Below are 15,940 nucleotides of genomic sequence, written 5' to 3'. Positions count from 1 at the left end.
TTCCACATATTCTCCTTTTCCAAATTAAGAGTTTGTTCTCGTGTTTGCCATTAGTATTTACCATCTTCTTCACTTGTCGTATGCGATCCTTCCAGCGACCCAAGGGTACGGGTAATTGTGCTGGTACCAGTTGCGCACGGAACGTCTGTCGGACAGACGAGGGATCGTAGCGTATGAGCCTCCAAGCTGCACAAAAAATATGTTGTTAACATCTGCGAAGACGGGAAGTGGAAAGCAACGTACCACAACTCGATGTTTTCCGTCAAAGAAATCTGCTGAGTAGCTATTAAATCACGGAGTTGAATAAGCTAGATTTATCATTTCTCATTGATTCCAATGGAAACTAACCCTGGATAAAGTCTCGACTGCGCGTAACCATCATATTTATCAAATACAGTTGATGTCCACTCCCAAACACCTCCGTTGTGTCCCTTCCCTCCATTCCGCACACCACCCGTCGTCGCTCTGCGAGGAAAATAAACTCATTATTTTCCTTATTACCAGAAATAATTTAATGTTAATACTTACGGGACCGGGTGCCAATTCCTGAATCCGCAATTCGCACCACCTTCATAGCCACTCTTAAACTTGTCAAAGAATAGGCGAAGTTCCGCTTCAGTGGGGAGGCGTCCACCTTTCACTTGTGCATACTTCGAAAGGTCATCGTACGATGCTAGCAAGGGCCAGGACTGTGCAACCCTCATCGGAAGTGGTCCAAACAGAGTGCGGACCTGAGTAAATGCGTCCAACCAATTAGAGAAAATATGAGAGGGATGAATGTAAATTGTGTACCTGGACTTCTCCGTCAATCTCAACCCAACTCGCGGGTAGCATGACCAGGTCTTTACCGCCATGCTCATAGAACTCGTAAAATTCTCCATTGCTAACCGGACGCCACTCAATCCGGAACTCATCAACATGGACTTCTCGCTTCGGATGCTCATTGTCCCAACCGAATTCCACATTATCAAGGTTAGCTCTAAACGCCGGATGCTCGTCCAACTCTTCCGGGTCGTCATGGCCCAGCGTAATCTCCGCGGATCCAAGAGTAACTGTCGGCTCAGCGGGACTCGGAGTAGAGCTCCATTGCTCCGCGAGCGCGTCCCAATGCGGAACTGTGAAGCCCGGAGGAGGCAGAGTTCCACCAGGTTTACCCGCGCCCTGCAAAAGCATATATAGCAGGGTTTCGGCATGAAGCCCTTCGTGCTCCAGAGTCATGAAGAGGACACGTCCGATTTTCCTCGTCAGTTGACGTTTCCCAGTCCCAAGGTCATCATAAAGTCGGGAAAGTCGGGCCCGCACACGATCGCGGAAGTTAAGAATACTCTCGAGACTAGGCCAGTCTTCCTCATTTTGCGGGACTTCGGAATGGGGCTGACGAAGCATCTAATCAGCATGCTTGTTATCAGGAATTAGAACAAGATACGTACATGACATTGAGAAGGATCATCCACATGCGGATCAATGCCGCGCTAGAGCCGAGAGTTAAGGACATCTCAGAGGAACTACAAAACTACAATTATACCTCAAAGATATCCTTAAAATTTTCCGGTTCCGTGTGCGGCTCTCCCAGAAGCCTACTAAGATGAATATCCAGGAAAGCCGGTATGTGTCCCAAATAGAAAAGGCAGATATGACGCAAGTCAATGGGTTTCGTAAAAAGCATGGACCGCGGAATCATGCCAATGGTAATGGTATCCCATGCCTTCCATATCGTTCTAAAATCGTCTAGAGTGGGGACTCCAAATGGATGAGGCGATTCGAGGAGTGGGAATGTGAAGGCAGGACGCTCAAGTAGCCATAAAGAATATTTTCCTGCTGAGTCTGTCCAGCGCATCATTGGACGGAGTTCGGCTTTCGTAAACATAGTATATGCATCCTTATCCGAGAACTTTCGAGAATGTAGTTAACGACACGTTCCAAGCTAAACATCGGAGCAGACTGACTTTCACTGATACTTCTACATTCACTAGCTCGTTGGCTAGGAAGGATATGACCTCGTTAGAGCCAGGAATCTCGAGCTTCTGATTTGTCGTTGACTTGTAATAGGCTTCATGGCGACCTGTGCAAGACACTAATCAGTGATAGAATTAATCGGAGTATATGAATGATGCGCACGCTCTGCTTCGTTGTAGCGGTTGAAGTATTCCCAATTGCTGTCTTTGAACAAGTCCTCCTTGCCTAACATCCGACCGGCATTTTTCAAGCCATTCATAATAAAGTCCTTTGTGATATTCTTCGGATCATTATAAGCCAATTCTATTTGATCCTTCACGTTATCGTGGTCCAGACCAAGAAGAAGTGTATCGCCAGAGCCTGGTCTCAACGGAAGGCCGCGAAGGAAAGACGTAGCTGATTCGCGATCGAAATTGCCGATAGACGACCCCAGGAAAAGTATATGCAGAGGTGTACTCGTCTTCGAGTCGCGGCTAGCATCCGAACCGGGCGAAGAGGGTGGGCTAAAAGATGTAGCATGCGTACTGAAGCTCCGAGAGGTCCAATCATCGGACCTCGAAGAATGAGGCGATTCATCCCCCGACGACTTACGTTTGCTATCATGATAGGCACTCGGACTGTGCCTATTTGCATTGTCAATATAATCGTGACAACCCTCCTCGGAAGAGTCCACGATTTCGATCTTCGCGGCGAGGCCGCCTTCCTCGACGAATTTCAGGCCACCATCATACGTACCCCACATTCCCTTTGCGGCAACCTTGCCAGACAATTGATCGCCGTAGTTTTCCATGAGCTCCGAGAGTGTGCGTTCCAATTCACGCTTCTCAAGGTCCAGTGCAAAGTAAATAATATGGTCTTTCTCGTTATCAATCGGGGAGTTGGTCGAAGAGGCTGCCAACCTCGATAAGGCTAAGAGAATATGCGAAGTCTTACGAAGCGCCCTGCATAGGAAGTCAGTGACATGAGTAGCGGAGGCTTTTGGCGCTATCCGATTCGAGAGCGGATGATCACGGCCGAGAGCCAGACGGACGAAGATAAGATATGATTATGAACGCGGAGATACTTAAACTCAGACGCGTCGAGACGCGTCGCGGTGGGACCCACAACGCCCACACAACGTAATTAGCACAAACTCAAGAAACATGCTCACCCTGCTCCCAGTTCAAGGACGACGGGCTTGACATGCACGTCTGCCTCGCCATCGCGAGCGTGCATGAGGCGTACGATCTCATCCGAGTTCTCCTTGAGGATTTCCTCCTCGGCGCTGTGAAGGACACGATTAACTTGTATAAGTAGTCTGCGTCTTACGTGATACAAGTACTGACGCAAAAAGGTAGTACTCAGGGCAGTCTGTCGTGATTGCGTCGTAAAGGCGCAATCCGAGCTCGTCATAGAGGAGCATTGTCGGCAAAGTCTTAGCGCCTTCGGGCTTGTTCAACCCTTGGATGATCTGTTCGCGAAGATCCGCGCTTCCGCTGTCATTGTCGGGTGTCTGGACGCCGTCCGCAATGCGAACGTCGATGATTTCTGGGCTGGGTTCCCTGGCTGAGAGCATAGCACAGTCGGAATGCGGGTCGGCCAAAGCGTCCGAGAGGCTTATATGAGACTGTTGAGGTGTTTTACCCACGATTACTCTGTCCCCTCAATTGGTACGGATCGGTATGATTCAAGACCAGAGCTCCGCCAAGTGACGTCGAGTTGATCTCCCGGACCAAACGTGTCCTCCTAAATAAATCCACTTCGCATCTGCTGACCTCCTACATTCCCAAACATAGGAAGATTGGACGCCGGTTCACGGCCATCTTTCTGCACGCATTTGTTGTCCTATTCAGAGAACTATTTGCACAGAAGAGTTCGGTCAATGTGCTCGCAGGTAGAGACACTACAGAAGGCAATAGCGGGGCAGAACTATTCCACGTGCGTGGACATCGGAACCGCGGATCGGACAGTGACACCATGCCGATCAATTGCTTTACATCTGCGCGCCTATACAACAAACAACCAAAATACTACACACTGGCAGATGACTCTCATGGGATGATGGATTATAAATCTATTTACTTTTCAATTGATTAACGTTTTTACTTCAAGGAATTTCGCATTCTCGCCGAGATCGCCGTAGGTAGTATTCATTCTCATCTGCCACTAAGGTCTCTCACTCATCCTTACATTATTGTGGCATACACATGTCTTCTATCTAGGAAACCAGATATGCACATTGTCCGAACGATGCCGCAGCCACTGAACATGTTCGATAGTCGATGTCCAGATTGTGCATAATATAATTTGTACAAGCTACTCGGTTTCCTGTCATCCGTACACACTTGCGGGATTTACACTTCATTCTGCCCGCACATTGATTTAGTAAGTAACTAGACTATCTTTCGTATTTGCTGTCAAGAGCCTTGAAACCCACCAGGAAACTCAAATTGCATATGCGTAAGTATCTCGTAAAAACACACGCATATATTGAACCCATTATCCTGCTCGGTTTCAATAGAAGCATTCGATAACCCTTCGTTTTCAAAAGGTGTTAAGTGGTGAGTCGCAACGCAGGGATACTGCATTGTTTTCGACGTAATCCTTATCTCTATAGCTTCTTCGAGGAGGCAGGCTTCTGACTTACATCGCAGTTAGGAGATACTCTGTTATCTTCGCTACCTCAGATAGCCAGAGACGGCATTGATCAGGTCATATCTGTCTCCACTACAGAACTGCCTGCTTGGCCACGTCACTGTTATCTTCCTCTCACAGTCATAGCATGCTGGGTCTGCTCATCTAAGGACGATCAATTCCTTGCGCTCTAGCCTTGCAAATGAACTCTCTTGTTCCCCGTGTTTCATCATTTTTTGCTCGACCAAAGCAAATACTGTCTTGCAGAATTTGTCTACCTCCTTATCGGAAGAAAGGGAGTGGCAGAAAGAGGAGAATGCGCATCTATGTCTGAGAGCTAGAAATAAGAAGAAATCGGATAGGTGTAATTTATCTTCAAGGTATTCTTGTGCTTGAGCTTGAGCTCGTACCTGACCTCATGCAGCATTATCGCATTGACTGGCTCTTCTGTAGGAAAGGGGACTATTTCACTAAAGTGGTATGTGAGTCTTTGCTCCTGTGTTAAACAACAATAAGCATTATAGTGCCCTAGACGAGAAGGCTAATTAATGATCATAGAAGTAGGAATGCTGCGTATGTTCCGTTTCATTGTGGCAATTGGCATTACCCACTTTCTATCTTTGAACAATGTTTTATTGCACAGTTTCTGTCCCGTCATCTTCAGTTCAGTCAGTACAACAGTCTCGTTAATATCTCCCGTCAGGTTGTTGCACACAAACTCAATCTTACTCTTCCAATTATCAAGTTCCACGTCAAGGGTACCTCGAAGGATGAACAAGCAGTTTGGACCGTTACAGAGAAGGCTTAACCGGTCGCCAATTCAGAACTACTGCAAAATTTGTTACAGCTTGCGTATAAAAAAGTAAACCTCGGGCTATGCAATCCAGTCTTCCACAAACGGCACCGAAAGACGACTTAAGTATATTACGAAACGTTTACGTGTGAGAAGCACATAAACAATGTACGGCCCCGAACCTTGCATTATGGCAGAAAGAACGGTATCAGTGCAGAGAGCACACAGACAATACACGGTACCGAGTTTTTGCAGTACCAGAAAGTTCCAAACGTGTTCCTGGTTAGACCAAAGAGTCATTGAGTCACCTCTACCCCATAATCCATTTACCTTGTCTTCATCAGTAGCATTAATATCGCATAAGAAAGCGCCCTCGGTACCTTTCATTTCAAGGGGCACGTTGGGATCAGGCGTCAAGTTGAGTCAACATAACTCAATCTACGTACATATTTCATCCCTTCACATCGCGAATACAACGTCACTTGGCCTCTTCACAGTAGTCTATCTGTCCAATTTACATCATTACGAGAAGCCAGCTGTATTAAGATTAAGATTATCACGAGACCAGCATACAGGCAATTAGACCGATTGATTGAAAGAGACCGGGGTGGGTAGGTCCCTAGATGCATACATGAGAAGCATAAGTAGGGAGGGAACGCGTTAGGCGCGCGTTCCGGCGGCTATGGTCCGGATTGAAACGCAGTCCTTGTGTTCGCTGGATTGATACGCTGAGTTGGAAAGGCTGCAGGAACCTTCCAGCATGAGTTGAGCGAAAAGAGCTTAAGAGCCTAAAGTTAAGTCCCGGCTTCTCCTGAGCTGAGGAAACGAATGGAAGTAAGGTAGAAGATTTGAGAACAGCTGAGTCTGAGTCTGATCATCACTTTCCGAATTAGGGATGATCCTTTATCAAGCATACAAACAAATTTTCAGAACTTCATCTCTTCATCCTCTTCTATCTCCTCTGATCCTTACTTGGGTATGGCTTACATGTGAAATGGTTGAAGAAGGCGCCGATGTAGGTTTCAAGTACAACGACACAAATGATGCCTTCACACTTGTCGTCGGGAATAAGAAAAGGCGCAAGCAGCGCCAGCACAAGGCACATAGTACTCCGGCGGAGTTGCTGGAGCGGAGCAAGTCTGAATTGCTCTCTGATTCAGTATGGATGGAGAAGTGTACACGTACGTAGTCGTGTCGTTGATGCACAGCCTGGCCTGCATGTCTTTGGAAACAGAATCCAACCCTTATTCAACCTGCTTTACTTGTTTCGTTAGATATCTGTCAAGATGCGATAACAAGTCTTCCTGGCGAGATAAACACGATACTATGTCTTGGTCTCGGTAGTCCCACAGAATCTGCACAGGCACGGTTCCAGTTCTGCTTTTTGCTCGAGTTACGGGATAAGATATTTTCGGTACGCCAAACGCCACGACCCCATATTCTTCCACGCAAACTGGTCGCATATACGGACCCTTTCTCGTTTTCACTTACTGCATTTTCTCCCATTTCCCACTTTGCTCGTACCCTTCTTTTTCCTCCCTCGTTTCAAACTGATGATGGGTGCTTACGCCTTTTTCCTTATCTGGGTGGTGAACTAACCTCCGTATAGAGTCAAGTAAGGATACGCGCGTTCGATCCAGTGTTCTCGACTGTGGACATACTCCTTCTGACATCGCTCGGCGCCCAAATATTGCCAGATAACAAAGTATGTGATTTTGGCTCTTTCTTATGCCCTGTCGGTGAGCCCTTCAGGCAAGCCCGGGCGTAACGGAACAGTGCCTCATCCTGATACTGATACATTGATGCTTACTTTGTCTATCCGCCTTGGAACCTTCGGCTTCTTGTCTTTGCTTGAGTGATCCAGGAAGGCAAGTATGAGTTTGACGGGCCGACGCTGGCATTCATGCCCCACTGCGATCGAGAACTTTACGAGAACTTTCTCCAAGCAAACTGGTCCGCTAAACTCCTCACGGACTTTCTCCTGATCGGGAATGATCTTCGCAGATACGTCGAGAGGTGCGTTTTTGTCCTCAAAGATTCTTATTACACAAGCAGTGGCACAACCACTTTCAGCTCTTTCGGGGCTGTGATGGTGGTGTGATGTTGTTGTCGTGCCTGCTGCAATTGTTTTTACTATCAAAGTGAAAAAGAAATATATTAATCATATCTCCAAACTCTGTCTTCCGACGGCCCTTCCATTCCCAATTTGGCCCTTTTTTCTTGTTGTGTTTTGGGATTTAGCGTCCCAGCGCGAGTCCTAGGGAAAGAAAGCCCCTGTCTAAGTCGACTAGGTACGCTACATTTTCCATTCGTCCATTCTCCACATATCGCCGCTACACTTCGTGAGCGGGATAGCGCAGTAACTAGCAGCAGCAGTAGTCGTCTTGAACTATCTCATTATGACGAGGCTGTTCTTGCTGACCCGTCGGCTTTTTCATCATTGTGTACATCTGTTGATTTCTGTCGTAGCACCACTTCTGGTCTCATCGCCCCTGCCAGAGCACCACTCGTTCCCAAACGCGTTCAGCACCACATCCGTCCAGCACATCAGCTCGGCATCATTAGCCACGGGGGCGCAGCGGAACTCCTTCGACTCCCTGTTCGAAAAAAAAGAGACTCCCGAGGTACACCCAGTTAACTCATAACTGCGACGGGCGGACATATGCGTACTCCTTCTCCTGTACGCGTGGCGGCGAAGGACTTCAAGAAGGGAACGACGGGGAGGGAAGCGAAAGAAACGGGGTGGAATAAACTTTAGATTTTTTAGGAGCTTCTTGAATTGAGTTGCCATGAATACTCCCTCCGACTCACCCCGGAGTCCGCGTCATTTCCGGGAACTCGGATGCTCCTTCTATTAGTGGCCTTTACTCCTGTCGAGTAGTCTGTCTCCTCATCAAAGGAAACCCAAGTACCTCCTGAGTACCCCATAGAAATACAATCAGCATTGAATAAAGTCAAATTCCGTTGCAAATAACCAATTGTCTACGCCTGCATGCTCGATGTCTGTCCCGGAGCTTGAGCGTTCTATTCTGTGGCGTTTTCCAGTTCTGTCACGCGAAACACGCGGCCAGCCACAAGCGGGAAACGTCTGACACTCGCATTAGAATTCCCACACAGCTCCACTCGATAAGGGCAAAAAACTACGAGCATATAAAAAGAGTTCATACGCTAAGCAGACACGATGACAACGGAGGCATAAAGACAAATAACCGGAAAAAAGTAAAGGCGAGAAAAGTGAGTGAAACGGGGGTAGAAATAGACAATCAATGCATGGCGGGCCATAAATTTACAACTGCGCAGAAATAAGGACTAAGAGACGAGCAAAAAATGAATAAACATCAGCAGCTTTGATGGTAGGGACTATAGACAGGGGTAGAATCAGAGTGAGCGTCTGGGAGTGGATCCTCGTAGGGGAAGAATACATTAAATCCGTCGTAGATGTGCGGCTCGTATTGGTCTTGAGGAAGGGGGATAGAGGCGGGGTCTACGAGGCTGAGAGACGCGCGGGAACGAGAGAACGGCGTAGAGATCGATTCAGACTCGTCGTCAGACGTGTCCTCAATGGCATCTGGAACAGAGCCCTCTGAGTCTTCTATATCATGGTGGTGGTAAGGCAAGTACGGAATAGAATCAGAAACGAAACAGCAGTCGTGGGAGTCATGCTCAAGAGGGGGATATGGTACAGGATATGGAACAGTGATGGATTGGGGCGTGGCGAACTCCTCGGACAATGATGTGCAGAAAGACTCGGGATCCACCAGAGAGTGGATTTTGAGCTGCTCAGAGCTGGCGTCGTCGATGCTCACAGGCGAGATACGGGCATCATCCTCGTCATCGCTGTCTTCATCACCGAGGGTCTCAAGAAGAGAGTCAAGCCATTGCTCCTCAGACACCTCAGACACCTCAGGTGCCACTACGTCGTCTCCGGGGTCTGGAAACATGAACTTAACACTGTCTAAGCTCGAGTCCACCTCCTCGTCTTCCACATCGGTGTCAATCTCATTAGGTGATTCTGCGACGTCAACTTCGAACGCCGCGTTTTGCGTTGCTAGATCAGAATGTACATCTTGGGTGGTGATAGAGTTTTTGAGCAACACCCAGCGGTGGAGGCTGAGGTTGTCCCTCGACCCGCCGGTATACGCTGAGCGTAACTTAGAGCGAGCGAGGGTAGCAAGATTTGATGCTATGGATGACATTGTGGTGGAAGCGGACTGAGGCACGAAGCGGGCTGGTGTTCAAAATGCGAAAGACAACGATGAGCAACAGCCAGACGACGAAGACAACTATGACGCGCTTTCACTAACCGATTGTAGGATGCATGGGCACAGACAGCGTGTTGAACGCGTGAAAAGCGAGATGCGAGTGGTGGCAGGCGGGTGGTGTCAGAAGTGTATACGGAATACTCGAGCGGGCTCGAAAAGCAACGATCCTGAGTTGGATGTGCGGGCTCTGCAGGCCATGTTGGTTGTTTAAATGCTACACCTCGTCAACTGGGTGACAGTGGGCGAGAGGAAGACAAGAGGCAGGAGACAGGCGGAGAACAGGAGGACGATTAGATAGCCATGGAGAGTGTGGTCGGGAGAGGTAAGAGGTAAGATGGAGAGGTGTCTTTCGGAGAGAGGTGCTCTTATAGAAAAAACGTGACCCGCGGCGGGCTTCGGATGACTCGTCTATCTAATCAGGCAGCTTCGGCTACCCGTCCGGTCATTACCTAACCCTAACCTGAGCAGTCGCGCAGGGACATCGCTCACACGACATCGTCCTGTCTCTATTCCAAGTCATGCAAAATTCATGCTACAGATTGTGCACAGGGGTGAAATTTGCTTGCAGTAAGGGTAACAAAAATAAACTACTGCGATTGCGTATGCCAGGGCAATCCGCCAATGCTTGCGCCTTCAGGCAGATTACAACACAGATCGCCACGCTCACATCATCCTTCGTCCATCGAATCTCCGCCAACCACGCTCTCCGTGTCTCTCTCCGTCGCTAACAGCCGCTTAATCTTGTTCAGGCTCTTTGGCGACATATCTCGCGCCACGGCCAGCATCTGCGCAGATTTGGTCTCGTCCCCGACCAGTCGATACACCCGTGCGAGTTGGAAGACGACATTTGCCTCTTCTGGCGCACAGTCGCGCAGGTGTTCTAGGTCTTCGATTGCCTCCTACGACGTGCACCGCATCAGTTCAGTTCGGTCCGAGTACCTGGCAACAGAATAAAAATCGACTCACTTTATACTGCTTCGTAGCGATAAGGATTTTAGCCCGCCGATATCGTACTAACGCATTATCGGGAGACAGAGTCACAGCCTGATTGAACAATTCAAACGCCTCGCTTTGCCGGCCCCGCCGCTCAAGAGCCTATTTGTGTTTAAGATTCGAGTCAGCGCGACGTAATCAAACCTCCGCCAGACCCTACTTACCATGCCTACACACCCGAGCAGCACCGCGTTCTGGGGGTGGATGGCAGCAGCTTTGCGGAAGTGGAATTCGGCCAGCCGGAACTTGCTCATCCTTAGATAACACGACCCGAGACCATACCTAAATAACAAGTCGAAGATCATTAGTATCAAATAGTCTAGAGTGTTTTGACGCCCCAGAAGGGAAGATCGAACATCAGAAAAAGTACACGGAGACAGTAACGCACCATGCATTATATGACCGAGGGTCCGTTCTCAGTGCTGATTGGAAGAAATTCACCGCTTTATCCACGTCCTCGTCTGTGAGCTCGTGACCGCTTAGTGTGTACGCGTAAGCACATGTCGAGTCCAACTGTGCCGCACGACGAAAGCATGTCAATGCCTGAGAACGCTCTTTCTGTAGTGAGAAACAGTTTCCAACAGCTATCCAGGCCTGCGGAGATTTAGGGTCGATGCTCAACAGCTCTTGCGCAAGAAATGACAGTTTAGCATTTCGTTGTAAATGCCATAATGTTGTTGAATATAGGTCCATGTCCCATATTCGATGTGGATCCTTGGTCCGAGCATGATCAAAGAAGCGTTCTGCCTACCAATGTAGAAAATTGTTTGGTTGGGATCAATTCAACGAGAAGACTCAATAATACCAACCACGTACTTTCATGTAATCGGCTTGTTCGTAACGTGCTCGTGCAATCATAATTATTACAGAAACGGTTTGCTGGTGATTTCGAGGAAGCATGTCGATTTCTGCTAGACAGGCTTCACAATCGTACATGGCCAATAGACGTACACAACTTGCAAACAGTCGCATGAGGTCGTATACGTAAATGTCTGCTAAAGCCGTATTGTATGCTTCTTGTGCAGCTTGCTCCATCTCGGATGTCCAGACCGGTGCTGGAAGTTCATCCGATCGCGGTGAATGAGTGTTATTAGATTGGGGCGATTGAGAGCCCACATCTCCGAGGGGTGGATAATCTTCGTCCATGTCCGATTCAGTAGATTTTGAACGAGTGTGTGCGGTTCGTTTACGCTGTGGCGGATGCTGTATAGGAAGGGGAATAAGCGAATTGAATCTTGTGTCTAAATGAAGTTACTTACCTTCACATTATGCGTTTTCAGCTTCTCGCCAGTAACACTATTGGATAATAGTCTTGCACTCCGCCTTGAGGCCATTGAAGGAGCTGGTAAGACTGTATTCTCACTCCTCCCGCCTCTGGTCACAGGCTGCTTTCCGCGGGTTGGAAGGGCAGTTCGAGGAGGATTAGAAGGTTTAGATGAGATGGGGTTAGCAGACACAAGGACCGGGCGTGCGCGTGCCTTTTTGGAACGGGCATCTCCGCCGGTGCCCTGCTTTGCCTTGTCCTTCTCCATCACCGCTTGTCGGCTTTGGGAGCGAGGCTTCTTTGGAACGGGACCCGTCTCGTCTGCGGACGATAACGGGCGAGAGGGAACACCAGCCGCAGGATTGCGAGCAGTACGCAACGGCGCAAGAATTGAGTTTTCAGGATAAAAAGAATCATTCGTCCCTCTATCATTGTTCGTGTAAGAAGATGCATATAATGATATCGGATCTTATAACTGACATTGAATCGCGACCACCTAGCGCCAGACCCATACGAAACGCCTGAGGAGGGGCAAGATCTGGTCTCCATCCAATAAATCCATTTTGATCTCCATGCGCTGGAGTAAAGAACCCAGAGCCAGACGTAACTGGACCGCCCCCGATGGGCTGCTTTGAGGACGAAGCGACATTAGTATGAAAATCTTCCGGGCCTTGCTTCACAGGTGGCGGACGAGAAGGGAAGAGTTCCCCGATTTCGGGAAAGGAACCTGTGCGGGCTTCGGTCAACGTCCGAATACAATTCGAGTTCGTGATCACACACCTGCAGTACATAATCCTTCAAAAGCATCCCAAAGCATTGGATTTAATGACAGAGCCCGACGAAAGCTCATTACAGCTTTGTCTAATAGATTCGCTTTCAGGGCGGCTTTCCCCGTCTTACAATGCAACACGGCTTCCTCCTGGAATACGCGTGTTTCGCGTGTTGCGTTCGTTGGCATTGCTGGCCGGGAATGACAACTTAGCCGGGTGAATAAGTTGCTTACTCAATAATTGACTTACAACCAGTTGCATAAGTAGTACGCAAACTCGCTTCAAGAGCTTCGCCAGCTTGGGCGTGCTGGCCAAGAGCGGTGTGACATTCCGCTTGAGCCACGTAACAGCCTGTGCAGGGTTCCTTCTGATAGGGTGGGCTTACAAGCCACAAAGCGGACTGTGTCTGTCCACAACGTAATAGTGCACACGAGTACAAATGAAGCGCGTCGTGACACTTATTGTCGAGAGCAAAATAGCGTTCGGCGTAGAAAACAGCAGATCTGGGAAGAGAAGCATCGAGGCATGCCCAAATGAGGGAGCGAAACCGGGCTGGGAGGTGGGGGGCGACGTTGCAAGATGTGTCTGAGGCGGCAGCGAGTTGCTGCATTTGCGGACTGGCAAGTTGAAGTGCGGATTACGCGTTTGGCATGAGAAAGAGGTGTGAATACTGTGCTCGCGCGGCTCGAGCAATAAGGATAAAAGTAAGGCAAAGGAGGGAGTCCCAGTTGGCCGACGGCGGGGGATATTGGCGCACTGATTTGGCGGGTCAGAGATGGGAAACGGGGCCGCCGACGGTGGGAGGACAGAGACAGATGGTTCGAGTGCGACGATCTCCGCCGCAACTCAACAGCTGAACCAACGCGTCTGCTAAGCCACGTGATGCCCTTTCACCCGACTTTTTCTTCCGTTCAGGCGGTTATCTCATCAGGTCCCGATCTCTACATTTATATTTTTTTGCACTGAAATCAATACACTTCTATTCTACTGCTAATGACCGTGCGGGTCAGGTTCGCCCTTCTGCTCCGGCACGCAGTGGATCGCATCATCTATTCGCAACAGCGACACTGCCGCCTCAAAGGCGGACTTAAGGCTCCGAACTTTGCTCACGGTCGGCTCCAGTACTCCCGCCTTCACGTTGTCCACCACCTCGCCATTCAACAGGTCCAAGCCATATCGCGACAGGACCTTTTTGGGGTCTCCTGCCGATGCGTTTTGCGCAGCGTTATGATAGGCGCGTAGCTTGGCAACTAAATCGGTCGAGTCCTTCGCAGCATTTACCGCCAGAGTCTTCGGTATCACAAGTAAGGCGTTTGCAAACTCGGCAATCGCAAGTTGCTCACGAGATTCCTAGTCACCATTCGAGTCAGGACGAGACGCTCTCCGAATAACAGAATAAGTCCGAGGCTCACCAAAGTCTGCGCAAAATTCTCGAGGTAAATGCTCAGTGCCGTCTCGACAGCACCTCCACCTGGAACAACAGTCCCACTCTCCAGTGTGCGCTTAATGATGGATAATGAATCATGTATTGCTCGCTCCATCTCATCCAACATGTAATCATTCGCACCGCGGAGCACGATTGAGGACGAGTTGACAACCTTCGTCCCCTTGACGAGGATCAACTCATCGTCTGATATCCTTTCTTGCACGACCTCCTCTGCGAAACCAAGATTGCTTGCTTCGAAGGTCTCATCACCTTCCAAATTGGCAAGACTCGAAACCAACGTTGCTCCCGTCGCCTTTGCAATACGACGAAGGTCTTCCTTACGACACCGTCGGACGGCCATCGCACCTGCTTCCACGAACTCTTTCAGACAGAGATCATCAATACCTTTTGTGGTGAGGATAACGTTTGCTCCTGATGCAAGGATTTTACGGACACGCTCGAGCGTGATCTCAGATTCACTATTATAAAAATGACCACGATCATTAGCCCCTTTTCAGTATCTATGAAACGTGCTCATACCGTCTACGAATATTTTCTAACTGATTCGGATCTTCTATAACAATTTGTACGCCCAATTGCATGCGCTGCTTTTGCAAGTTGATGTCCAAGCATGCGATTTTTGCATTCAAGATTCGCGTCTTCATTGCTAGATTGATTGATTTAACCACATCAGCATTTGTAGAACTATAAAACAAACCCCATTTACAAAAAAATTTACCTTGGCTAGCAACGGTGCAGTTTAATGCATAGCCTTTTACGAAGAGCGATTCTCGCGCGCTCTTGCCGTGTGCTTTGAGTACATTGACTGCTTTGACCGGATACCTTGTTTCACCACGCGCATTGGTGGTCTTCACAGCAAGCATGGCATCAACAGCCATGGGCGCGAAAAGATCATCATCACTGTCGAATTCCAAAGTCGTCAACGCAGTCCTTCCCCGTAATATTGAGTAGAACAGGAAACTCACCCGCCAATGACTTTACTCGACATACTCGTCTTCGCAGCATTGACAAGCGCTTCCCGACCAAGTGAGTCAACTTTGATGCTTAGTTGATCAACAAGGAACTTGCATGCCTCGCGACATGCATGCCGATATCCAGCAATAATCGTCGTAGGATGTATTTTAGCTTTGACGAGCTCATTTGCACGACGGAGTAACTCGGCGGAGATGATGACGACGGAAGTAGTACCGTCTCCAACTTCCTTGTCTTGTTTTTGTGCTAGATCGACGAAGATACGTCCTGCAGGATGCTCGACTTCTAGCAAAGAAAGGATGGTTGCCCCGTCATTGGAGATTGTCACTTCCTACATGCAATCGGAAATTGAGCAAAGGTAAATCTCGGTGTAAGGGTTTTCGCATACTCCTATATTATCCACAAGCATCTTATCTAATCCCAGAGGGCCGAGCGAGCTCTTCACGATATTAGCGATCGACTGTGCAGCAATGACTTTTCGGAATGTCAGCGCTTAGTGATTCTTTCTTAATAAGAGATTATAAATGCGCACCATTTTGATCCCGTATCTCTTGACCGGATACCCTATCACCACCAAAGAATAATCCGGCTCTTGGATCGCGTTGGAAGACTGACATGATGGTGGTATGCCTGGACGTTTGGGACTGAGGAAGACGCGTAGCGACTTTTCGAAAGTCGTTTGCACGTGATGCTGTACACAATTCTACGGCCTTCCTTCCTTCGAGTCTTCAACGTTGAACCTTTCAGTTTAGTTATCTTGTTTATTATCAAAGATATCTGGACGTTGCGTATAGTAAGAGATGCCGTTGTGTACCAATTGCACTGAAATGCGTGCTGATCTATCCACTGCTTTCAAGTCGTTTATTTAAT

The 15,940-nt window shown here is 48.6% G+C and overlaps 4 protein-coding genes across 4 annotated transcripts; 1 reads left to right on the top strand and 3 right to left on the bottom strand.

Moving 5' to 3' along the window:
• Positions 1–69: 69 nt before the first annotated feature.
• Positions 70–3,511, bottom strand: FOMMEDRAFT_78835 (DUF323 domain-containing protein; the record flags this gene model as incomplete). The annotated part of the gene is made up of 12 exons (XM_007264079.1): positions 70–186; positions 244–283; positions 349–465; positions 529–731; positions 793–1,374; positions 1,431–1,472; positions 1,526–1,891; positions 1,947–2,062; positions 2,119–2,411; positions 2,511–2,897; positions 3,107–3,220; positions 3,282–3,511. 12 exons carry the CDS (start codon positions 3,509–3,511, stop codon positions 70–72), a joined length of 2,607 nt encoding a protein of 868 aa, XP_007264141.1.
• Positions 3,512–6,343: 2,832 nt separating this feature from the next.
• On the top strand, positions 6,344–9,903 carry FOMMEDRAFT_145329 (uncharacterized protein). The gene is made up of 7 exons (XM_007264078.1): positions 6,344–6,543; positions 6,637–6,776; positions 6,972–7,067; positions 7,227–7,378; positions 7,604–7,653; positions 7,832–9,590; positions 9,667–9,903. Exons 1-6 carry the CDS (start codon positions 6,357–6,359, stop codon positions 8,005–8,007), a joined length of 801 nt encoding a protein of 266 aa, XP_007264140.1. The 5' UTR covers positions 6,344–6,356; the 3' UTR covers positions 8,008–9,590; positions 9,667–9,903.
• Positions 9,904–10,172: 269 nt separating this feature from the next.
• FOMMEDRAFT_104399 (TPR-like protein) lies at positions 10,173–13,261 on the bottom strand (the record flags this gene model as incomplete). Its single annotated transcript, XM_007264077.1, has 9 exons — positions 10,173–10,523; positions 10,591–10,719; positions 10,782–10,899; positions 11,006–11,364; positions 11,434–11,820; positions 11,877–12,306; positions 12,362–12,608; positions 12,662–12,841; positions 12,901–13,261. The coding sequence occupies 9 exons, from the start codon at positions 13,259–13,261 to the stop codon at positions 10,293–10,295; spliced, it is 2,442 nt and encodes an 813-aa protein (XP_007264139.1). The 3' UTR covers positions 10,173–10,292.
• Positions 13,262–13,585: 324 nt separating this feature from the next.
• Positions 13,586–15,701, bottom strand: FOMMEDRAFT_18212 (T-complex protein 1). The gene is made up of 7 exons (XM_007264076.1): positions 15,603–15,701; positions 15,459–15,544; positions 15,064–15,401; positions 14,817–14,998; positions 14,618–14,744; positions 14,064–14,556; positions 13,586–14,001 (listed from the first exon to the last, which is right to left on the bottom strand). The coding sequence occupies exons 1-7, from the start codon at positions 15,685–15,687 to the stop codon at positions 13,642–13,644; spliced, it is 1,671 nt and encodes a 556-aa protein (XP_007264138.1). The 5' UTR covers positions 15,688–15,701; the 3' UTR covers positions 13,586–13,641.
• Between the last annotated feature and the right edge of the window lie 239 nt (positions 15,702–15,940).

The sequence above is a fragment of the Fomitiporia mediterranea genome (assembly GCF_000271605.1).
Source record: "Fomitiporia mediterranea MF3/22 unplaced genomic scaffold FOMMEscaffold_3, whole genome shotgun sequence".
Taxonomy (NCBI): domain Eukaryota; kingdom Fungi; phylum Basidiomycota; class Agaricomycetes; order Hymenochaetales; family Hymenochaetaceae; genus Fomitiporia; species Fomitiporia mediterranea.
The sequence above is the reverse complement of the archived record's forward strand: the minus strand, read 5'-3'. Positions and strand labels throughout refer to the sequence as shown.